This window comes from Marmota monax, unplaced genomic scaffold, assembly GCF_021218885.2.
Source record: "Marmota monax isolate L192 unplaced genomic scaffold, Marmota_monax_Labrador192_F-V1.1 WCK01_AAM20220418_F8-fsc00193, whole genome shotgun sequence".
NCBI lineage: Eukaryota > Metazoa > Chordata > Mammalia > Rodentia > Sciuridae > Marmota > Marmota monax.
Window position 1 is genome coordinate 1,547,936 of NW_026695203.1, and position 25,103 is coordinate 1,573,038.

Below are 25,103 nucleotides of genomic sequence, written 5' to 3' on the forward strand. Positions count from 1 at the left end.
CCCTTGGACTCACATCCATATTACCTTGATATTCCTTCTTACTGTTTTAATATTTGGAAACAACTTCATCATCATGATAATGGCTGGAGTAACTAATTTTGAGAACTTAGCTGTAGCTGCACTAGGGACAACAAATGTCGCTAAATGCTGTCACACCCAGAAGGGCATACTTTCCTCACCAAGAAAGTTGGAACAGACCCTGGGCATGGCTGTGCTCAGTCCTTCTCCGTCACCTTCCACTGATCTGTCTCTTATTCCAGTAGAGGAGGATGTTTTTCTTCCCTTTTTTTCTGCTTCTCGGCTTGTCACCTTTGTCACAAGGTTAACAAACTTCCCCTGTAAAGGGCCAGACAGTAAATATTTTAGGCTTTGTGGTGCACACAGTCTCCATGGCACTATCTGGGTCTGTTTTTGTACCACCCCGACAGCCAGAGACAGTGGGCACACAGACCAGAGGGCCAAGCTCCAGTAAAACACTATTTATGGACACTGGTGTGGATTTCATACAGTTTTCATGTGCTGTGAAATATTCTTCCTTTGATTCCTCCACACACACACAGACATTGACAACTATTAAAAGCAATCACGGCTTACGGCCTGTGCAGAGGAGAAGCCCGAGTTTCCTGATTCTCACCGAGTCCTGCTGCTCCCACTGGGTCTGTCTGCCTTCTCACCTCCCTGGCAGGGGAGCACTGTGTCCAGGGCCTGCTTCCCCCTCCCCTCTCCTGCTGGCCCCTCCCTCCCTTGTTCTTCCTTCCTCTCCTCCTCTCCCTCTCTCACTCGTCACTATATTCCTACAGTTATTACTACTGCCTCCAAACTCTATCTGACCAGTGCATATTGACGATTTTAATAATCAGTGGTCATGGCCATGGTAATGCCTGCCGTGAACCATGGACTGGGAGGTGGATTTGCTGGAAGTGCTGCCCTTGGCCTGGGCCTACAGGTGCTGCGTGGGCAGCAGGATAACAGCTTGGGTCACTTCTTCCATTTTGTGTCCGTCTCCTTGCCCACAGTCCTTCTCTCTGGCGGTCACTTTGGATCCCAGAGCAGCAGGTCCATGAACATTTTGTGATGAGTAGAAACCACCCCTGGCCAGGGCAGCTTCCTCACTGTGGCTGACGAGGTCGAGCGGATCACGCTGACTGCGGGAGTCTGCCTGGCGGTATGCTCTGGTCCCCTTCTCTACTCTGGGGGCTCATGCTGGCCCCCCGCCTTCCTGACAGTGATGAGACGTGATTAAAGTTCCTCCCCTGCTTCTCACCGTTACCTTTCCTGTTTGGTCTTTGGGACAAGTGGCTGTACCTGATTTGTTAGGACCCATGGGGTCAGTTCTCTGGTCTAGGGCTCTGGGAAGAATGGGACGGTCATTCCTTTATTTAGAAATAGGAAATAGTTTAAATTCCCTTTATCAATTAAATATAACCTGCAATAATCTCCTGGTTCTTACTAGAAGAGCCTTGGTGATCAACCTCCAGAAATACTCAAAGTAAGGAAACGCCACACAAAGTCCTAGATCGCCATCATAGCTTCCCCATCCATAGCCCAACTCATCCCACTTGGCTCATCTCTCCTGCCCACCATGGAATGATGCTTTAGCAAATTTAAGATAGCATTAGATATTTTAGCCTATGATTCTTAAAGATGATTTTTTAAAAGAATATATCCACAATCAGATTATCATATCTGAAAATAGTCTACGTGTCCTTAAGTATCTGGCCAGTGTCCACATTTCCCTAGTTTTCTCCTAACTGCTCTAGGTACAGTTTGACTAGGATCCAAACGAAGGCCACACATTGCTTTGTTGATGAGTTTCTTAATTGTTTTAACTCTTATAACCATTGTCTGGCTCATAAATCATCTGACATCTAGTGTATTTTTTCTAACATATTCTGCCTCTAGACCATGTCAGATAATTGAGCACTAATCATTTTCATCGTTGTCCATTTCAAAGATCTTTTGTTGTGTAGGTCCTCCCTTCTTCCTCTCTCCCTCTTTTCTCTTCCTTCTTCTTCACTCTGTCTTCTCCCCCTCTTTCCCCCTCTTTCTTTCTGATGCAGACAGTGGTGAGCCTCCTGTGACGTCATTCCCTTAATACTAAGTGGCAAGTCAAACAAAGTTCCAGATCAGCCCTCAAGGCCTGCTGGACACCACCGAGCAGTTCACTAAGAATGTCTGGCCATCTCTACGCCCATTTCCCAGTCTCATGCCAATTGCTTTCTAGCTCAGCTCAAAAATTAATTTCTTTCCTTGGATTAATAAAAACTCAGAAGACTTGCTGTCTCCTACGCTTTTATAAATGAATCACCTAAGTGTCACCAACATTCAGAAATGGCAATGGCAAAAAAATGATGATTTCTATTAGTCACTTTATTGTCTTCCTGCCAAGGGCTGAAGAGCCAATTCATTTCCTGGAACAAATCTCTGACAAAGCCACATCTTTCAGTTCCCAGGTCAGAGGTTTGCCAGGACATGAAGATATGTCCTATGTATGCATTAGACTCTACCCGTGTCATCGTGGGTTTCGGCTGGCTGAGCAGGGAACCTTGTTTTATTTTTTACATAAATTCTTTGATTCAACAATTATTTGTTGAGCACTTGAGTACCCATAGGAGGGATGGGTATCAAGGAATAAAGCTTGATCAAGACAAAGGACACTTTCATTGACCTCAGGGGTCTTCACAGGGTTGGGCTACCTCACACATGATAATGGAAAGAGGAAAGAAAACTTAGTTTGTCAGGGCAGTAGAAAGAATTGGGCCGGTAATCTGCACTTGGCCTGACATTGAGGCCTGAGAAGAGGGCAGAATTTCCTGGGAAAATGCTTAGAAGCAGAGACTTAAGGATCCGAGACAGCAGAACTTGCTGGGCTTAGAGCTGCTTTAGTATTTGATAATCCTTGCTTAGTATTGAAAAAAAAAATGAAAGGTGAAATCACCTAATACATTTGTACTTCTGTTAAAATTAAGGTGATAACACCACTTTTAGTCCCTTGAGAATGTTCACTCTGCAATCTTAAGGGTTTTCTTTCCCTAGAAAGTTATCTCTAGCTAATTATCCTCACTAAGGAATGTAATCTGTCAGACTGTCTTGCTAATGTTCCTCGCAATGGGGGCTGCTTCAGTGAATAGAAACTGAGTTAATGGGGAAAATTAGATACTTAGAGGAATTGATTATTTGGGGATTTTCTTCCAAGGTGAAAAATGTCATCTGTCTCATCAAAAATCTTTAATTAAGCCTGTTCCTGGGTTGGAAGAGGGGAGAGAGGGCCACAGCCTGTCTCTGGGGAAGTCACTATGATACCATAGCCCCCAGTGACCTTGGAGACATTGCTTGCTGGCATGTGCCTGAGTTTCCCAGGCTGAAGGGTCAGTGAGGTAAACTAGGGTCAGCATGGAAGGAAGGACATCCCTGAGCTGCTGTCCCAGCACAGCAAATCCAGCTGTCATTTTCAATTGTGTGTTCTGCTACATCAAAGCTTTTCACATAGAAGCAAGTCCACTGTAATTTCTCAGGTTAGCTTGTTAAGACTTAACTTTAAATTAACTGCTAACTGAAAATGGAATTCCCCAGCAATGGAGTGTGTGAGTGTGTGTGTGTGTGTGTGTGTAAAATACACTAGAGGAATTTTAAGTATTATGCATATTAAAGAATTTGGTACCAGTTATCATGGGTTTATGATTTATATGCTACATCTTATTACTTACATGATTCTGGCAGTTGCTTAGAAATGCATGCTTCCTACTTAGTCTGTACTGTGATTATTCTGCGTCCTTCCTCCCACTTGCTTTTTGGTGATGTGAAACCAGTGTTGTTCATCTTCAGCCCCAGGGCCTAGAGCAGAGCTTACAGGAAGGTAAGTTTTGCAGTAAAGGGCACTCAGGTGCTCCTGGTTCTGCTTCTAGGTACAGAGGGGGTGTGTACCTGGAATAATTAGCATCTCCCTGTTCAACCCAGAAGGAAAATGGTGATATCTTAGCAAGACATGTCTTACACATATTTTATGTTGTTCTTTTAGCAATCCTTGCAGTTTAATATCTTGAAACTAATATAAGTAACCAATGTGCAGACATTAATTGGATGGATCCCAACTGTACATAAAGCCATTATGAGAAAACTAGAAAAATGCAAATACTAGCTGGGTACTTGAAGATGTTTAGACATCTTTAGTTATGATACTGTGACTGTGGATACAATTTTAAAAAACTAATCCTCTTTCACAAAATATTTAGTCAGCTTTGATAAGACAGACTTGACAAGAGAAATGTAGAAGAGAAAAGTTTATTGGGGGGGGGGGGGTGTCACAGTTTCAGAGGTGTCAGTCCCTAGGTGACCGGATCCATTGCTCTGGGCCTAGGGCGGGGCTGTACAACATGGTGGATGGGGTGGGCCCCAGAGGAGGCGCGTCCTCTGAACCAAGACTGCAGAGGAGAAGGGGAGGCACTGGGACCTTCTGGGGAAGCACTTTCTAGGCAGAGGGAATAGCAAGGACAAAGCCCTGAACCAGGAGTACCCTGCAGGGTCAGGGTGGTAGAGCTGATACGTGGAGGATTTTATTTTTTAGCCAAGTATATGCAATATGTCCTAAAGTATTTTTAAACAATGAGGACTGGCATCTTTACATGTCCACAGGGTTGGTCAGTCACTAATCAAAGATGACATATCTTTAGTCTTCGTGTTTGAATTCAGATCAAAATCTAATGACAATTATAAGCCGCAAGAATGTCCCTTGTTACATAGGTCAGGAAACCTCTATTGTCTCGCAGATGAACACAGACTATCAGATAGAGGCAAACTGTATCTCTGCCTGGTGTGAGAGAACAAGGGGAGGGGAGAGTAGCTGTCTGAGTATTCCTATAAATGTAGTCCATCACTCTCCCTGTGTTGTGGAAGAATCTTAACACCTCTGTAACCGAACGAAAACATTGACAAATACTCCTCTTGCAAGATAATAGTGATATCTTTCTAGAAAAAAGAATATAAATTCCAAGTTGTTTCTCCTGGGGGTGAGCATGAGCGACTGTTATCTCTACCTGTTCACAGTTCTTGATTTGTCCTCCATCTTTGGGCTGGGGTCCCGAGCTTAGAAATGCTCAGCATTTCCCCACCTGCAGGATAGCATCTGCAGTTGGAGCCCATTTCCTGAGTGTCTCCTGCAGAGCCCCATCTGCTTTCCCTACCTGTTTCCCTGCACATGATTATAGCTGTGTATGCCTCCCAAGCTACCTACATGGCTGGGTTATGGAATGCCGCAAACCAGCACAGCCAGCCCTGGAGAGAGGCCCTGGCAATGTTATAGTTCAGGCTCATAGAAATGTGTGTGATGCTCATACAGTGTGTATTCGGGGAGAAAAATAAAGACTAACAATTTAGATTATTTAAAAACTAAATGTATTTATTTATTGAAAATCTAATAACAGCTTATTTTAGAAAAATAAAGGGTAATAATTTAGTTTGCAAGATCAGAATTATTGGGAAAACCTAAAAACAATAGCCTATAAATTTATTTTTAATGAGTTTTAAAAAATATTTTTAGTTGAGGATGGACACAATGTTGCTGAGGATGGAACCCAGTGCCTCACACACGTGAGGCAAGCACTCTGCCACTGAGCTATGACCCCTGCCCCTACAAATATGTTTTAAAATTGACTTTTCTACCTAAAAGACTTCTGAAACTTTCAAATGAATCCTATTACAAAGAAAAAAAACTGCATTATAATCTAAAATTATGCTGAGTCTTTTGCCTGAATGTTTTATAAACAATTTTGTAGAATTGATTTTTTTAAACTAGAAGTGGTAACTAAGAGATTATTTTGTAAATTATTCAGTAAAGAATTCATATAACTTTAAAATGATCAATATTTCCTAATTACTTTCATAAATCTAGATGTTTATTATGTAAAGTGTACCTTAAATTAGGTGCATTTGTTTGTTTTGATATGAACTATTTCTGGTCTGTGTCCAATACTCAAATTAAGAAGTTTAACAACAGAGATAAAATTGAACTTTGTCTCTGACCCTATTCTCCTTTTCCAACCCCTAGAAGACCTTACTGATATTCGGTACCCTTACACACCACAACAGTGACATCCTATTGGAAGAGCTTCTCTCACTTGTATTTTCCACTCAATCTTCTGATTTTAAAGTTAACCCATATCGATAAATATGCTTGTAGTTGACTTGGTTCAAATGTTTCATAATATTCAATTGTATGACCATAGTTTAATTTATGTTTTACTCTTTTGGGTTGGCCTTTTAGGTTGTTTTACCTGCTATAGCAAGCAAACATTAACATACATTTTCTTATGTAGATATTAAAGAATTTCTCTAGTTTTTAATAACTAGAAATAATTGTTTTTATAGAGTGTGCTCATTTTTATAAGTTATTACTAAAGTTTTTCTTTCCAAGGTGGTTGTCAGAATCATGGTATGAAAGGTCTAGGTGTCTACACCGGCAAGCATTCTGGATATTGCCAGATGTTTGAAGTCAGGCGAACATGACATGAAAATCTCACTCTAGTTTAAGTTGGTATTTTCCTGGTTACGTTGACCATTCACCTCCCTGAGCATTTTGTTTACCCATTTGTAAATTGCCGGCTCATCTATATCCCTTGCCTACCTTTCTTTCTTTTTTAATTGGTGCAGTGAGTTTTGCCTAGTAACGGGATTCATTCTGATGTATTTGCACATCCACAACTCACTTGGTTGGTTTGTTCCACTTCACCAGCCCTCCCCTCCTCCTTCTCTGTTCCCTTCCTCTCATCTGCTGGTCACTCTTGTATCTTCATGAAGTCCCTTTGCTTTACTTTTTCCTCTCCAGCTTCCACCTATGAGAGAAAAAAAAAAAAATGGTCCTGACTTTCTGAGTCTGGCTAATCTCCGGTTCCATCCATTTTCCTGCACATGACATGATTTTGTTTTTTATGACTGAGTAAAACCCCATTGTGTATATGTACCACATTTTCTTTATCCATTCATCTGTTGATAGACACCTGGGCAGGTTCCATAGTTTGGCTATTGGGAGTTGTGCTGCTGTAAACATGGGTATCCATGGATTGCTATAGTAAGATGACTTTAATTCTTTTGGGAAAATATCAGGAGTGATATAGCTAGGTCACATAGTGCTTTCATCCCTAGTTACTTTAGTCAGCTTTTTTGCTGCTGTGACTAAAGGACCCATCCTGCACAATCATAGAGGAAGAAGAGTTCATTTGAGGGCTCACAGTTTCATAGGTCTTAATCCATAGATGTCCAGCTCCACGCCTCAGGCTCGAGATAAGGCTGAGCATCACGGCGGGAGAGTGTGGCAGAGCAAAGCAGCTCACATCATGGTGACCAGTAGGCAGAGAGAGAATGATTCCACTGGAAAGTTACAAATATATACCCAAAGCCACGTCCCAATTCCCACCTCCTCCAGGCACACCCTACCACTTCAGTTACCATTCAGTTAAACCCTGTGGAGGATTAAATCACTGATTGGGTTAAGACTCTTACAACCCAATCATTTCTCCTTGGAACCTTCTTGCATCTCTCAAACGTGAGCTTATGGGGGACACATCACATCCAAGCCATAACTCTAATCCTTTGAGGAACCTCCATACTGATTTCCATAGTGATTGCATTAATTTATAATCTCACCACCAGTATATAGTGTTCATTTCCCCCACACCCTCACCAGCATTTACTGTTATTTGTATTCTTAATGTCTGTAATTTTATTGGAGTGAAATGAAATAGTGTAGTTTCCATTTGTATTTTCCTCATTGATAAGGATGTTGGACATTTTTTAATATATGTGTTGGCCATTTGAATTGCTTCTTTGGAAAAATATCTATTTTGTTTATTTGCCCATTTATTAATTATAGTTTTTCTTTGTGGGGGGTTCAAAAATTTTTAAGTTCTTTATATTATACTCTGGATATTAATCCTCTGTCAGAAGAGTAGCTGCAAAGATTTTCCCCCATTCTGTAGGTTCTATCTTCCTATTTTAATTATTTCCTTTGCTGTGCAGAAGCTTTTTAATATAATGCCATCACACTTACAAATACTTGGTTTTATTTCCCGAGTTTTAGCCACAGTAACAAAACAATGCGTTGTACTGGCATAAAAAATAGGCAGACCAAGAGAATGGACTAGAAGATGCAGAGACAAACTTACACAGTTGCAGTCATGTGGTCCCTGCTGACCCAGGCACTAAATACATCCTTTGGAAAAGAGACGACATATTTAACAATGGTGCTGAGAAGCTGGTTATCCGTGTGTAGAAAGGGTGAAACCAGATCCCTCTGTCTTAACCTGCAAGAAAGTCAACTCAAAGTGGACCACAGACCCAGGAATTACCCCTGAAACTGTGTACCTGCCAGAGGAAAACAGGATCCACACTCCTCCATGTAGGTATGGGCAAGGACTTCCTCAGTAAGAGCCCATCTTTCTACGAGGTTCTCTCTCCTTCTGTTCCTTCCTGTAGAAGTCCTTAGTGTAGCTGGAGGTCCATCTTTGTTACATCTGTATCTTACAGATATCTCCTCTGTGGCTTATCTTTTCACATGGCTTAGGAGATCTTGATAAAGAAGAGGGCTTAATTTTATCAAATGCATCCATTTTTCCACAACCATCTGCTTATTTTATGCCTTGTTTAAAAAAATGGAAATATTATTTTATTTCTTCTTCTGTTTTTCCATCATGCCTTTAATTGACTTGGAATAGATTTTTGTGTAGGGCTAGGGAGAGGGATTAAATTCTACTCTTTCAATACAAACAATTAGAAATTTCTTATAGTTAATACCAACTCTAATTAAAATAAAGTTTGCATGTATATAGATTTGGCTCCAACTGTTTGAAAATTTGCTTCCTCATTCTAATTGTTTATGCCTGTAGCCAGACTACTTGGTCATGATTTTTCATAGGCCAACTTTTTTCTTAAAGAAGGTTTTAGCTACTCTTGGATCTTGGTCTTTCACACCAATTTTTGGATCACTTGCTCAGTTTCATTGATATACAAACTAATTAATGTGGATTTTGACTAGAAATATATTTAATTTATAGGCTAATTTAAAATATATATATATATATATGTATATCTTTCTGGAGTCTTTCAAACTATGAATCTAGATTATTTCTTCATTTATGTGATTCTTGTTTAATAATATTTGACAAAGTTTCAAATTTCACTCCATGAAGATCTTGCATATATTTTGAATGATTCCATCTTACGTTATCATGAATTATACCTTAAAATGTATTTCCTCTTTATTGGTTATAGAATTATGATTGATGTTTCTATATTGTGTTGAACAATTTTTTGTCAGTTTTTCTAGTAGTCTTGAAAATTTATCAATTCTATTTAATTCAATTCCTTAAATTATTAGCACTATTACTGATTTATTTATTTATTGTCATGGCTAAGCCCCAGTGAGCACTGAATAGAACTGGTGGTTATAAGCATGTCCTTTTTCTGACAAAAGCAAAAAATTCTATTTCAAGATTAATTGTTTGAAATTTTTATTTTATTCAATTATTATTATTATTATTATTATTAATTTTGTACCAAGAATTGAACTCATGGGCACTTGACCACTGAGCCACATCCCCAGCCCTATTTTGTGTTTTATTTAGAGACAGGGTCTCACTGAGTTGTTTAGTGCCTTGCCATTGTGGAGGCTGGCTTTGAACTCATGATCCTCCTATCTCAGCCTCCTGAGCTGCTGAGATTACAGGCATGCGCCACCACACCAGGCTTTATTCAGTATTTTTTATTCCGAAGTGTGCCAATGTATTAATAGATTCCATTCATTTTTTTAATCATTAAACTATCCTTGTATTTCTAACATAAGTCAAACTTTTATAATCCAAGTTTCTAAAAGTAAGAGTTCAGTAAAATATAATTTATGTGTCTTTGTGATAATCTTAACACAACGTATCCACAGCACTGGAATACAAGTTCAACAAATCACAGTGCTGTTCTCTTGTAAAGCTATAATTAATGCATTTATATATAACACATTTTTACTGGTTAATCAACATATAAAAACTACAATAATTATCATCTTAAAATCAAAACACAGGCCAGGCATGGTAGTGCATGGCTGTAATCCCAGCAACTCAGGAGGCTGAGGCAGGAGGATTGTGAGTTTGAGGCCAATAACTTAGCAATACCCTGTCTAAAAATTAATAAATAAATAAAATAAAAGGAATGGGCATATGGCTTATTGATAAAGAACCCCTGGATTCAATCTCCAGTCTTAAAAAGAAGAAGTAAAAAAAAAAAAACAGATTTTACCTCATCTCTATTCCCTGTCTCTTGAAATTTATAGTGTGGATTTCTCTGATTTCATTTCCACCTATCAGTGACCTAGATTTGGTCTACTTTTTGGCTTTTTCTACTCATCCACAATCTTTCCCATATTAGTAAATGGCACCATCTTTTTCCCCAGAGAAATGTTCAGAATTCTCAGAATAATCTTCTCACTTTTTTCCTGACGAGTCTCATCTCAAATATCCCCAAGTCTTGCTGGATCTGTCTTGAAGTCATACTCCTGACTCTGTTTCTCACCCGCTCCACTGCTGCCCTTCAAAGTCCCAGTGATCATCAGGTTCCCCCCCTTAACAGCTAAGGCCAAGTTCAGAGTCCACCCAGGGCTGGGGAGTTGCTGCTGCATCTGGGCCCAGCCTTTCTGTCTCCGTCATTTCCTGCTCTTTGCTCTCTTCATTTCACTCCTGCAAAATCAACCTGCCGGGTTATTCCTGCCTGGGTCTTTGCCTTTGCTCCTAGTTCAGCCTGGGCATTCTTCCCTTTGATCTTCAAATCCTTCTAGAATTTGCTCAAATATCACCTTCTCCGAGGGGTCTTCTCACCAATCTACTTGAAATCATCTTTCTCTCTCTTCACTCTGTTTCCTTTACCAAGCTTAAGTCGAGGAGGACACAAGTGAACCCTTAGTTATGTGTTGGCTCACCTGTGTGCCTCGCCTCCCACGCTTAGCTATGAGATTGCAGACTGTGTAGGACGAAGAACGTCTTGTCTTGCTTAATGCTGCAGCTTTAAAACTTAGACAAATGGCGGGCATATGATGAGCAGTTAAATATATATTTTCAATAGATGATAGTAAACAAATAATATTAAAGATGTTCTTGTGTTTAAAGAAATTATTTTTAAACATGAATCGACCTTTTATTTTCGTTGGTTTTTGATACTCACACCTATGGCCATGCACAAAGCCTTTCAATCCAGGCACAGTCGCATTGAGTTGAGGATCTTATCTCCTTCACTGTTCCAGATCCTTCCATTTCCCTTATTTCCATTTACCACATTCCTCTTGTCTCGGAGGTGTTTAGCGTGAACAGTACTTGACAGACTTGACCAGTGCCTCTTGCCGTCTTCTGTCCCTTCACGGCTCCGCCCCATTCACTTATCTGATCCACCAGGCCGCTCATGGCTTTCTAGAACTGGGTTAGATGGATTCTCCATATGGACCTTGGTATTTTCCATATACCACATTTTAGTATTTTGTTGGTATTTGTAATTCTGAGCTTTACGTCCTCTCACCTCCATGGGACCATGAGATCATTGAGAATAGAACCTCAAATCTGATTTATCTTGGTGTCCCCAAAGCCCACCATAGCACTGGAACAATCCAGGAACCCAATAAAGGATGTGTGGATGCATTCATGGTGGAACTATATTACCAATTAGTGGCATTGTCCTTTTTGTAAGAGGTTAACACTGTTGTCATTTATAGCAGTACTGTTAGAAGGCTAAAAGGGTTTCTATATGTTCACCTTTCTCCCTTGACCCCCAAAAGGAAAACAATTAATGCAGCATTATGGGAAAGACAAGAAAAAGTTTGTTATGTCCCCAATCATAATGTCATTAGCTGTAATAAAATCCAGAATTAGGGAAAATACATCTACATTTTGTCACTGAATCTTAGTGTTCATTTGGGCAAGTCACTTACCTCTTCTGAGACTGGCTTTTTCTTGTAGAATAGAAGAGTCAAGTGGATGCTCTCAAAGATGACATTGTTCTGTTGTTATTTAATATTCAAAATTTTTCACCTAGGAACCTGGCTTCTTCTCAGTGACATTCTTGTTCTCTTGTTTATGTTATGTATTCCAACAAGACTGCAAAACTTTAAGTTTGAAGAAAACAACTTTGAATGATGCTGTAGCGTTTAACTGGAGATCCTTGCTCTTTTCTTTCTCACACTTGATGTTCAAATGGCATTTTAGTAGGAAAACACCCAAATAATAACTGTGCACATGCACACACACATAGTTTGGCTGAATCAGGATAATGGCCATTAAGACTTTTATGCCCAAAGGAAACAGAAAGAGTTAGTGGGAGATAGTCTGTAAGATAGAGAAGAAATGTAAAGATATTGAAAATTGAATTTGCTAGCTTTATCCAGTCAGCCAAGGCTTATGTGCAATATTAAAATTGTAAGCAAAGCTTATGTTATGGCTTTACTTCCTATTGGTTTGCTCTAACAGTAAGAGACTCAAAGTCATGCCCGTAGTATAAATATAATAAGGAATACAGAGTTGTTATGGCTTGAATCCGGAATGTCCCCAAAGATCCTTGTGTTAAAGACTTGTGCTCCAGAATGGTGCTATTGGAGGTGATAGAACCTTTAAGAAGTAGGGCCTATTAGGAGGAAGTTAGGGACCACACCCTTGAGGGTGTATTCTTGAAACAGATTGTGGGATGCTAATCTCCTCTTTTTTTCTCTCTTTTATCCTAGCTGTGAGGTAAGCATTTCCCTTCACCACACACTCCCTGACATGATATGCATCCTCACTTCAGATCCAAAGCAATGAGACCAATTGGTCATGGACTAAACCTTCCAAAACCCTGAGCCCAGGCTAAACCTTTTATCTTTATAAGTTTGTTAACTCAGTAATTTTATTATGGTAACAGAAAGCTGGCTAAAACATTAGCTAAGGAATTTGGAGTATATGTTATATGATGCATACAACCAGTCTAAGAAGTTTTATATATCATTTTAAATTTAGGTAGTCTGATATAAATACCCCCTCTTTCTAAAGATCTTTTCAAAGAAAATATTAATGAAGATAGTGGAAGCTTTCAGAGTAAAGAATTAGGCTTAATTAGCAAGATGCTGTGATATAAAAAGTAAAAATAACTTTTATCTATATATACAGGAGTATAGAACACATAAAATATGTCATTACCGAGATATTTGACCTTTAGGACCCACTGTGGCCAAGGACGTGGACATGTATCCATGGCACGTTCCCTGTGCCCTAGAGTTTGAAATATTTCATTCGACCAGCTGTATTCCCCACAAAGCACAATATGATGACTATAAAATGTATGATTTCAAGATGAAAGAAGAAACACTAAGTTCTTAATAATCACAAAGGGCATTTTCATAACACAGAGATCCAAAGACAGTATCTGCAGAGGAAGCACCATTTTATCAGGGGCTTCTTCATAAAAATGAAATGTTGAAGTTTGGAACTTGCCATAGGCAGTAGTTTTTATTTACATTCTGCACATAGATTATAATATATGTAATAAGTGCCCACCTTGGATAAGGGAATTAATGATTCCACTTATGATACGAGCAAAGGAAAATCTACAGTGTAGCTGCCTTTTCTCTTCTGGATGATGAATTCCTGAAAGTTTGTTAATATCCTCTAATAGACGCCTCTCACTCATGGTTAATGGCTCCACAGGAACCGCTGCCAGGAGAAGTATGGGAGCATGACAACATCGTTTGCCAAGTGCATGGACACTAATTGTCTTATGCCATCAATTACAGCCTATGCACTGATATGAGCTCACAATTGCCATGGAAATTGTCTTAAACTAAAAAATTCTAAATGTCTCTGTAAAATACATACTGTACAAATCTCTTTATGAAATACCCATGTGTGTCTATCATCTTTTCCCAAACCTCTCTGAAAAATAACTTTATTGAAGCAAAGAATAGTGTGTCTACAAATAAGTCAGAGCAGGCTGCCTACCCCCTGCCCCACGCCAACAGCATCCCTTGTCCTTGAGCAGAAGCCACATCCCTCACTGTGGGAAAGCTCTGCTTCCGGGCCCCACCACCCGTGGCAGCTCTGACCTTGACTCCTGTACTCTCCGTCTGTCTCCCTCACTGGCCCCCTGGTAACCTGGATCCATCCAGAAACATAAACGTCACAGGATTAGAGCATTTGCATCTGTATTCCCTCTTTCTGGAATATTCCCCCAGATGCTCATGTGGCCTGCAAGATAACTACGTTATTTATTCAAATTTCACCTTCTCAGTGGGGCCTTTTAAGATTTCCTCTGTATTTAAAATGCAATCGCCATACACAGCTGATCCTTCCCTTCCTTGATTTTGTTTTTCTCCTTGTCATTTCACTTTAATGTGTGTGTGAATACATGTGTACATATAGAGATAGAGAGATCGTTTGAAACTATATGTGTGTGTGCATGTGCACAGTTATTATCTGGGTGTTTTTCCTATTAAAATGCCTGATCTTAAACTACAAAACTTTATGAATGCAATTGTACCATGGTTTCCCTGCTAGGCCAACGTGTGTCTGTCACACAGTAGGTACTCGATGATGCTGTTGAAGGGTGGGTGAAAGAGCTTACAACAGTCATGAAGAAAACAGTGCCCTGGATGGGATCTTGAAATGGGTGTGGTAGGAGGGAGAGACGAGAGTTTGAGGCCCAGTGGTCACTAAGACCACAATGTTAGAAACCCCCGTGGCTGTTCCTACAGTTATTGATGCTGTATAGGAAACAGATCTTAACCAGATGGCCTTTTGCTTTGTGTTTTTGAAGTCAATGTTTCCTGCTGTAGTCTGGATCTTAAATGTCCCCCACAGGCCCAGGTGTTGGAACCTGCCCCCTGACCCATAGCACTAGTGGGAGGGAGGAGACTTCAAAAGGTAGAGCCTAACCAGTGAGGTCTTCTGGTCTCTGCCTTTGAAGGGTATTATGGGACCCCAGGCTCTTCCTCTTTCTTCCTTTCATGTGCCAGCCATGAAGTGAGTGGCTTTGCTTGACCAAGTGCTTCTACCATGATGTGCCGCCATAGGCCCAAGGCAATGGGGCCAACTAATCATGGACATAAATCTCTAGAACTGGGAGCCAAAACAAACCTTTTCATTTTATAAGTTGATGATCTCAGGTATGTGTTACAGTACAGAAAGCTGACAAACTCGCTTGTCTTCAGGAATACTAGTTTGTGTATATTAGAAAGTTTTTTTATGACTCTTGAAAGAAGTCAGGTTGAAAACGTAGTTCATCATGAGTTAAGGAAAGGGATGCTGGGCTGCTGCTAGAGAACGAGGCTCTCCATGGGGATTGGTGAAAAAAAGAACGAGAAGTAGTGCCAGACATTGGAGAGTTCTAGCCAAAAAGAGATAAAACTAACCTGATTGATACAGCTCTAATTTGGTGAAGGTAAATCTGCAGACCTGGGGCTAAAGAGATTCGGTTGTTGGAGTCACAAATGGCGAGAAAAAAACTAGTGTGGGGAGCAGCTCTCTAGCTGTCAGTGGACCCAAAGAAGGCCTTCTAACCAGGCAAAAGTAAGTGCCCCACAGAGGTACATTCCTGCAGGGGCGCCATCACTGAGCTTGTTTTAGCTGATTCCAGCAAATAAGTGAGACTGTAGCCCAGAGGCATGTTAACAGGCAGAGGGGGAGCAGGCCTTGGAGAAGGGCGGGGCTCTCCATCTCTCTGGACCCTGTGGCTGAACCACAATGGGAGCCAGCAGGACTTTGAACAGTTCCCAGCATCTTGGTTCTATTTACTTTTTGCTAATTTGTTCTCTTTAACTCCTACTTTCTTGCAGGCCTTCTCTGAGCCATGCCCCCACCCCACCTTTGAATGTAGGGAGAGTGAAATGGGGTTAATTAAAATATGAGCTGTCAGGTAGAGGTGAATGCTAAGGAGGAGCATGTAGCAGGGCAGGGAGATGGCAGTCATAGAGGTGAGAAACAGCAGAGGAAAAGACCAGAGAAGGAGTGGGCTCTGAGGTGTCCAGGCCCAGGAGACTGCAAGGAGGAGCTCCTGACATCCTGGAGAAAGGGCCCAGGTCACTAGGGCTGCCAGATAAGCATGGAAGAGTGGGTGGAGAAGGGAGGAGGAGAGGATGGGAGCGCTCAGCTACATCCTTGCAAGGTCCTTGTTGCACTATGTGCTGTAGGTAGCCCTCGAGGGGCACAGACCAGCCATTAGCAATCATTACTTAGATCCTGCTAACTTAGAAGTTACAAAATGATGATATTCCCATTGTGTTATTTAGTATTCTTTTGTGAACTGAAATATTTCCATAAAGAGAATACTTAGATTACAGTTCATTAGGAGCCAGAGGCCAATTGCTTCATTCTTTGTCAGTATGGACCAATAGTCAAAATGATTGGTTAACTGGCACCTTACAATGTTAAACTTTTTTCTTACATTTTAATTAATTCCTGGTCTTAAATATGTTTGATGTCTTTTAATCCATTGTAGGAAATTCTTATGGATGTCAGAATTGTCCCGTCCTTGGTTCTGGGCTTCTTGGAGCAGCCTGGCAGCTTGCTTCAGATATGGTGACACGACTTGTCTCCCTTTTTCAGCCCTGGACTCGGCTGTTTCTCCAGAGATCCTAGTCTGCTCCAACTGGAAATTGGTGTTTAGCGATGACAGTTTGGTGCTAGGCATTGAACCTTGTTCCAGAGCTTTTCCAGGATGCATTTAGGACATATGTCTACATTTTTAAAATATGATATTTTCTTAGGTTCACAGCCATCCTCCTAACTAAAATCGAAATATATGGAGAGTTTTTATTTAACTTTACCTCATATCTGCTGCTGCTTTTCTCACTCTGAAATGTTCAGGGTCCATGATGCTGAGATAATTGCTCACTTGCTTGATTCCACATGTGCAGAGCCTTTTGGTGACAGATCAATGCAGTGTCTAATTTTGCCTGAAAGGTCAGTGTGAAAAGAACATCTGTTGATAAGATGAAGACGCATATTCTGATTAGAGCGAACAGCACGTAGGGAGACCAGTGTCTTTGGAGGACGGTGTAACTTAGTTATTTTCCGACACTTGAAGAAGCCTTTCCCTACTAATGTTTTACTGTTGTGTTCATTTTTCTGCCCACAGAGGACAAAGTGTGGACCATAGTGTCTCACGACTTGCAGATGCAGACGACGGTGGTAGGCTACAACCCAGAAAAGTACTCGGTGACACAGCTCATCTACAGCGCCTCCATGGATCAGATCAGCGCCATCACCAGCAGCGCCGAGTACTGTGAACAGTACGTCTCCTACTTCTGCAAGATGTCCAGGCTGTTGAACACCCCAGGTAGGCCGAGAACCGAGTGTCGCTTTAATTAGCATCTCAGCTGGTGTTTGGAATGGCCTCAACAGTCCAACAGGTGGAGTTTATTATCTTAGGGTCCAGCTTTCAATGTGTAGGTGGCTGTAAACAAGAAAAAATATAATCACTCGGATTGTTTTCTGAAAACGGAAGCTAAGAATGTAGGATTTTAAAAGAAATTTCATGTCTTTAGGTTTGTCGATTTTTGGAATTTTCTGTGTCTATATGTATGTGAGGCTGCGTCTAGTGCTTAATTATCTATCAGCTGTTGCTTTGGGCAAAAAGTTTGACAGAGCTCCTTTTGAACTTTCAAGTCGTTCCTTTTGAGTTCTTCAGGTGTCTTTAGTGTACAGATGAAAGCATTCCAAGGGCCGCCTGCAAGGGAACCACATATAGAACAGCAATCGGTTTACAGCCCTTTGTAGTCTCCAGTCATTTAAGAGTGTCTGTTTGTCTCAACGAATCAAGACTCGATTTTTTTCTTGATGGCCTACCTTGAGCCATGCAGTAGTGTGTGTGTACATGCAAACACGTGTCTGCATAAGACTGTTTTGGGTTGTAGGGAAAAAAAAAAAAGGTCCCAAGGTATATAATGGAGACAGCCTACCTGTAAGAAGGGGTCATGTGCTTTGGAGGTTTTGGCACTAAACCCAAGATGTGAACAGAAAACTGATCCTTTGGCTTAGAACATAGCAGAGTGGAAATAAGCGTGTGTTTTGAGTTAAAGAAGTCTGTCTTTATAATCTGCAACCTTCCCATTTTCCATGTATGTGACTTTAGTTAACTGAACTCTTTTCTAAAAAAAAAAAAAATTACTTAATTTATAGGCAAAAGTTGTATATATTTAGCATGTGCATGTTTTGAAATATGTATACAGTGTGGAATGGATTAATCAAGCTAATTAGCGTATTGTTGCTTATCTTTTTTGTGGCGAGAACACCTGAATTCTATTCTATTAGCATTTTTCAAGAACACAACATATTGTTATTACTTAGAGTCGTCATGTGTACAATAGATCTCTTGATATTAAGCCTGTTTCCAGTGTCTTTTTCTGTCAAGCACAGAACATAATGCCTATTACAGGGGAACTGTGAGAACTCAATGGGGTAATATATGAAGCATTTATAGGGTCTGAGGCATTTAAGGACAAAAGTAGAAAATGGTATATTGATTCTTGAAAAATATTATGGAACTTTGGAAATGACATTGTGCTCTGCTAGAGGTCAGTGGGCAATGTGATGCCCCAAAGTGGTACTGAGTTTGGAGCCAATGTTGTTGGGAGTAGCTTGCAGAAAAGAGTTGGAACCAAATTGGTGGGTGTCACATTGGGACACTGAATGTTTCCCACGTGAAAAGTCTTGTGTTGTAATTAAGACGGCATATCCTGTGGACTCTAAGAAACCCTATAAAATATGAAATCATTGATTCCGAAAATGTGCCCTTGTTTGGAGAAGAGATGTGTATGGCTGGGCTGTTGAGGAAATGCATCCTTAAAGAGGCAGAAGGCAATTATGGGTTGGTGGCAGAGCGTGAGCAAACGTCTGGAAAGACAGCCTGAGTGATGTGAGTGAGCCCTCAGGTCCTGCTGAGAAGTTTAGCCAAAGAGAGTCCATGAGGGAAGTGCAACAGGAAACAAGCCCACAGTGGGAGTGGGCGTAGGTGTGGAGGGAAGTGTGTGCTGAGGGGTGAGTCTTGATCCTGGAGGCCGGGGTGTCTCAGACCTTCACGGGCACGAGAACAACCTGCAGAGGTTAGTGAAGCACAAAGTGCTGGGCCCCTTCCCTAAGGTTTGGACTCGGTGGAGCTGAGATGGGGCTTGAGAATTTGCATTAGTGATGGGTGCCGTGGACTCCCTGGTCTCCCCAGGCGTCAGATGTGGAAGCCCAGACCCCCAGAAGGACTGTCTTGGGAGATAGGGCTCTTAGGAAGTAATCAGGTTGATTGAGGTCCTAATGGTGGGGTTCTAATCCAATGGGATTGGTGGCCTTAAAAGAAGAATAGATAGAGAGAGAATGCTCTCTCTGTTCTCCTTCTTTGCCCTGTAAGGATACAACAAGAAGGAGGCCTCCTGTAAGCCAGGACGGGAGCCCTCACCAGAAACTGAACCCACCGGCAATGTGATCGTACTCTCCTCTCTTCTGGAACTCCAAGAAAATAAATTCTTGCCATCTAAGTCGCCCAGTGCATGATATTTTGTAGGCAGCCAGAGCAGACAAACATGATAACTTGCCCACAGACCACTCTCTGAAAACTGCTGTGATGGACGAGGGGGAAAAGTCCCCACAGCTCAGGCGCTGTGTCTGTTGACCTGTCTCAGCCACACCCCCATGGTGCCAGGGCAGGGAGGTGGGTTGCTCACAGGTCAAAGTGCTCAGGGAGCCTGGAAGTCATGTGACTCATTGGGGGAAGTTTCCAGGAGATCTGAGGCTGCTCCAAGAGGAGTAGAGTGAGGCCAGGCTGATGATGGCTCCTCCATCCCTGAGGGTGCTTTGCCACGCAGCGTGTCTTCTCTCTTGAGGTGTTTTGTCCAGTGGCGGCCAGCTGCACCGACCCCCCCTCCCACAGTGCCCTCAAATTCACACCCATCCTCACTCAGAGGGGGCTTTCACGTCAGGCTGCAGAAGCAGTGACATCATGAGCATCCGCCTGCTTAGTTTGCTTGTATGAGCAGCATCCCAAGGACTAGTGGTCTTGGCAGACCTTAAGAAGGTGGCTTTTTACAGTCAGCACTAACTTATCCTCGGTGCCACTGTGCATGAGAGAAAGCAGTGTCCTTCAAGGTAATATGTATCTGGGTTTTCCAGTCCAGGATGGCTCTATTCCTTTAAGTTGGATAGGTTTTTGGAAACAAAACAGGAAATTCAGGGACAGTGTGTTTCAGGGCCCCCTTTTCTTTCGTGGTGAAATACCTTTACTTCCTACAGCATTTTTATTGAATCCTGTTTTGAATGTGGGAAAGACCCAGCCAAGGTCTTTGGAAAACCAGGGGTCTTTAATAAACTGTGTCAGCTTGTCTTCACGCTGCTCGGTGGGTCTTCTTACTGAGGCTCTGTTCGCAGATCCAGTGGGTTATTCTCTGTCCTGGGATGGGAGCAGGGCTGGGGCGAATTGCTGACCAGAAGAGAACTTGGTGCCCTCAGCTTGTTGTTTTCTTCCTACTTCTATTAAACTCCAAAGTCAACTTAAGTGTTGCATATTTCTCTAGTGGTTAAAAAGCACAATATGGCATCCAAGTAAGTTCAACTTCCAGTTTAGGCACTAGGGGAGCCCAGCTGGAGGGGGGAGCCCAGCTGGAGGGGGAAAGGTGCTGACCTGCAGGGCTCCTGCTCTCCTAGGTCATCTCCCTCTCTTCCCTGCTGATACCCAGATGGTCTGGCCTCTCGCTCTCAACCACCACCAAGAAGCCTCATGCATCTGTGAAATGCAAGGCATACAAAGCTTCAGGGAAAACAGGGTAAACTTGTTTTAAAGCAATCTGCTAGTTACATTTTCTAACCTAAAATCTTTCATTCATAGGATATGTTTTTTAATAAATGCTAGCTGATTTGAATAGAATTAATAATATATAGCGTTCGTATTATCTTGTCCAACCTTCCGGCAACTGCTTTTCATCAGGAACGTGCATCAGAATGCTCAGTTTTCTTGTTCACGTGCTGATTCCATGGCCCACCCCCAGGCTTCTGGGGGCTGGGTTGGGGCCCTGGAATGGTGCCTTTTAACACACATCTGTGGGTGATTTTGTGCGCCATGATTGGAAAACAAAGCCTTTAAGTTATGGCTTGAAGTTCTGTCATGTTGGAGTTGAAGGTATTGTTGCTTCCTGCGGGAGAAGATTGAAGGGAATATCAGGGCTTGTCTAACTGACTGAAGTAAACGGCATAATTACCTACTTCAGTTAAACATTGGTATTGATACTATTTTTTAATTTGCTTGATAGAACAGTCTTTAAATATTGTCAAGTGAATTCCAGCCTACCCTTCAGACTCATTTTCCATACTTCCAATTTCTCCCTTCTGGGTAGCTCTATATTAGAACCTCTGACCCAAGGAAAAAGAGAGGTTGACCCAGCCAGTCCTCTAGGACACAGTTCTGTGTACAGATAAAAATAGGAAGGAAGTCAGTTTCATAAAAATCTTTAATTTGTTGTTTTAAGGAGCTAATGTTTGCTGAAATTGACTTTTTCTTCCTTCATGGTACCATCCGATTTTAAATATCCATTTAGTCATTCTTAACTAAGACTGAATTATATTGGAAGTTCTGTAGAAGTACTTGTGACATCTGTTTGAATACAAAGTATATTCATTATAGCCATTGCAATTAAAATGAATATCAAATGAGTTTGTAATAGCTGTGCACTTAAAATGTCATTCTTTATTTTAGGAGCCTCACCCTCCCTCCGTGGTTCATGTGGGGCCCGACAGTTATGATATTTATGAAAGATACATATGAAAGACAGTTGATGTGCATGTGGACCTTATTTTTATCTTGATAAATGTTTGTTTGTATCATACCATTAGGTAGCAAATGTAGAAATACATATTATTGGTTTCTTAAAACTTTTACAAGGATATAGTATATGGCTTGTAATATCATCTCTATTATTATTATTACAAATATAAAAAGGGCAAAATAATGGTTTTGCAATTTTGTCGTCATATGTATTCTTGCCACGTAGCTATTAATTCACTTGTTCTTAATCAACTTTATAAAAGACACAGAAACGAAACAAACAGAAGTAATGTTATTCCACATAGAATAGGCTATTTGGAATGAAGCATACCAATTTGGGAATGACCAGATTAATTATACACAAATAGAGAAAACTATCCAACATAATGTCAATGTGTTTTATATCTATATCCTCAGAAGTGAAAATGTAATAAATTCTGAGCTTCAGAGAGGCAGAAATACCTAAACAATGAAACCTATTTCTAACAAATGCCTTAAAATCTTGAATTTGATCAATTAGATATAGATAAAAAGTTGCTCTGGTGGGCCCTGCTCCACTAGAGTACTAGGCAACACTCCAAATGCTTTTAGATGACCAAAATATCTCTCCATATTTGGACAAGACTTATTAGCTTGCTTGTGTATCTTGGGATGCACTGTCGACACACATTTATTTTACAAATCATATTATACTTTCTAATTAAGAACTTTCACTGAAGTATTTATTCCCCACATATATGAAGATTTATTTAATTGTGGAGGTACCAAGCTGTTGTGTTTCCTATTTTCCTGACTATATTTAGTGCTGTTTTGTTGGTTTCCAGGGTTTCGTTTCTTTTAATTTCTCAATGTAGTGTAGTTCTCATAAGTCAGACTTTTATTGCCTTTTTAGTTGAAAGAAGCCATATAAATTATCCATCCTTTTGGGTAGTTTACTATTAGATTTTGTATCTATTGGAAAGGAGTTATGTTCACAATTTTTGCCTGTAAAGTAAGCTGTGTAAAATTCAATATATTTTGATGATACTGTGCTGTGATTTAGTGGCACCCAAAAGAGACGAAAACACAGCTCTGACATTGTAACTTACAACCTATTTTTAGCAAAAATTTCTAAACTCTGGTGCAGTTACCAACAAAATGAATTTTCCAAGTTTGTGCTGTGTATTTCAAGACACCAAGATGTTTGCCTCTTGAGACAACAGAGATAAAAACCTCAACCAATTCCAACTAAAGATTATTTTCAGTAGATGAAATTTATTGTGACTAATCAATATATTAACTAAAAGATTAATTGTCGATCTAATTATAGGGTCTGACGATCATATTAATGTTGGAAAATGAGCTCCAGCAAGTTCCCCTCCCAGCAACTGGAGTCCACAGGAAGCTCTGTACTGAAAGGAGCACAGGGGGCAGTTGGGGGAGAGTTAGAGTCACTGCAGTAGGAAGGGTAGGTGTTGAGGAGAGTCCCACCCGGAATATGAGTAGGGGAATTAGCAGATATTTGTAGTGTTTCCTGTGCATCAAGAAGTGTGACATACAAGCTGAGATGCGAAGGATTCATGCAAGTGGAGTGAGAAAACTGGAAGAGGGGATTCTAGGTTAGGGGGTGTCCACATGTTCGCTGATTCTGAGATGGAGGTCAAGGAACTCAGATCTTGGTTTGAAAGAAGTGAAAGAGGTTGGAGGGGCTGGAGGAGAGATCTTGAGGGCAAGAGAGGTAGGAAGGAGACAGGAGGCCAGTCAGAGTCCCCTTGGTTTTCACATGGAGGACTTCAAGCTGAGCGTTCTACCTGTTCCATGGAGAATGGCATGGGGCAAGGCCGACGTGGCATGAAGAAGTCGCCCAGGACAATGTCATGGGTGTGCTGATGACCCTGGATGACTGAGAGACCCACTGGGACTAATATAAGAACAGGGAATTTTTTTTTTTTAATTTTAGATGGAAGAATCAACAGGATTTGTGACTTCTTTTATATGTATGATAATGGAGGAAGAAAGTTCAAGGTGACTCATGTTTCCCACTTGGAGGAAGAACAGCACTTCTAAGATTCACCTAATAGGGTTGTGATAAAGGAAGACCTGGAGAGTTGGCAGCTGTGTGGGTTGAAACTGAATGGATGATACCAGGGATCAGCTTCCATGTCTCTTTAGGATGACACCTAGGGTGGACTCCTTTTGCTTGACACCAAAAAAAAAAAAAAAAAAATCACTGCATTAAGTGCTTTCCTTCACTGAAATTTAAACACGCCCAACAACCAAATTGCAATGAAAGGAGTGAGAATATCACCAGAATCCTAGTATTCCACATTCTTGTGTGTGTATTGAAAGGACAGAGAACATGAAGTCAAGACTGACCAGTCTCAGTGATATAACCACAGGTTTGTTTTTTTTTCTTTTGATTTGTTTTTGTTTTCTCTTTCTTTTTCTTTTTTTTTTTTTCTTACGCAAAACCTTCTAGATTTTGCTTCAGTTTCCTGGTCTACCACCTGCGTGGTAGCCGGGGCCAGGGCCTGGTGGGCTGGAGACCTCATCTCTGGTTATTAAATGCTTCTGCCAGGAAGAAGCACATTGCAAGTGCCCATATTTTATGGACTAAACCAGATCACATGTTTTGCTGCATCTAACTTTAGAGGAGGGGGAAATGCAATCTTCCTGAGGGGCTGCTGAAGAAGAAATGGAGAAAGGGTGGTTACCTAGAAGAGTAGAAGAGGGCAGAGCGAAAGCCAGGGCATGGGAATTCTGGATATTTCTAAGAATGAGGGAGTTCTAAGTTCTAAACTGAGAAGGAAGATTCAGAGAGGGCAAGGCTAGAGGTACAAGGCAGAAAGGGAACATAATAGGTTCCAGGAGAGAAGTGTATGGAAAGGGCCCTGGCACAAAACAAGGACTCCTACTCTCAGAAGGGAGACAAAGGAGGGGCCGTGGTGTCCATGAAGTTCTCCTGCACAGTGGCATTCCTGACGCTTTCTATCATTCGCCTCTCAAAGTTAAGCAGTTGACTTTATTATCTTTATTTTGTAAGACCAAACTCGAAGGGATGAATAAACTCATGAACACCACTATTGCTGGCAGCAGGCAGGTTAGGCTGCAGATTTACCTTAGAAATCTTTCTCTCTGACTCCCTGAACCACCCGTGAACATGTAGACACACAACTAACCCCACAACGACCCAACCCCATCTTTCAACCACCATGAAAGGACATTCTCTTCCCTGTCGGTCTCTTTCTATTCATGATGAAAAATGTGGTTTATCAAGTGACTTTTGGTTAACTCCAATATTTCTGATTGGTAAATTATCAAGGATAGGTTGACTTCTA

At 41.1% G+C, this 25,103-nt stretch overlaps 1 protein-coding gene across 1 annotated transcript in view; it reads left to right on the forward strand.

The window, feature by feature from the left end:
- Positions 1-25,103, forward strand: part of Cntnap2 (contactin associated protein 2) — a 1,911,322-nt gene that overhangs the window by 1,255,709 nt on the left and 630,510 nt on the right. Inside the window, exon 13 of the mRNA XM_058574358.1 lies at positions 17,122-17,322. Coding sequence (XP_058430341.1) covers positions 17,122-17,322 — 201 coding nt within the window. The remainder of the gene's footprint in view (positions 1-17,121; positions 17,323-25,103) is intronic.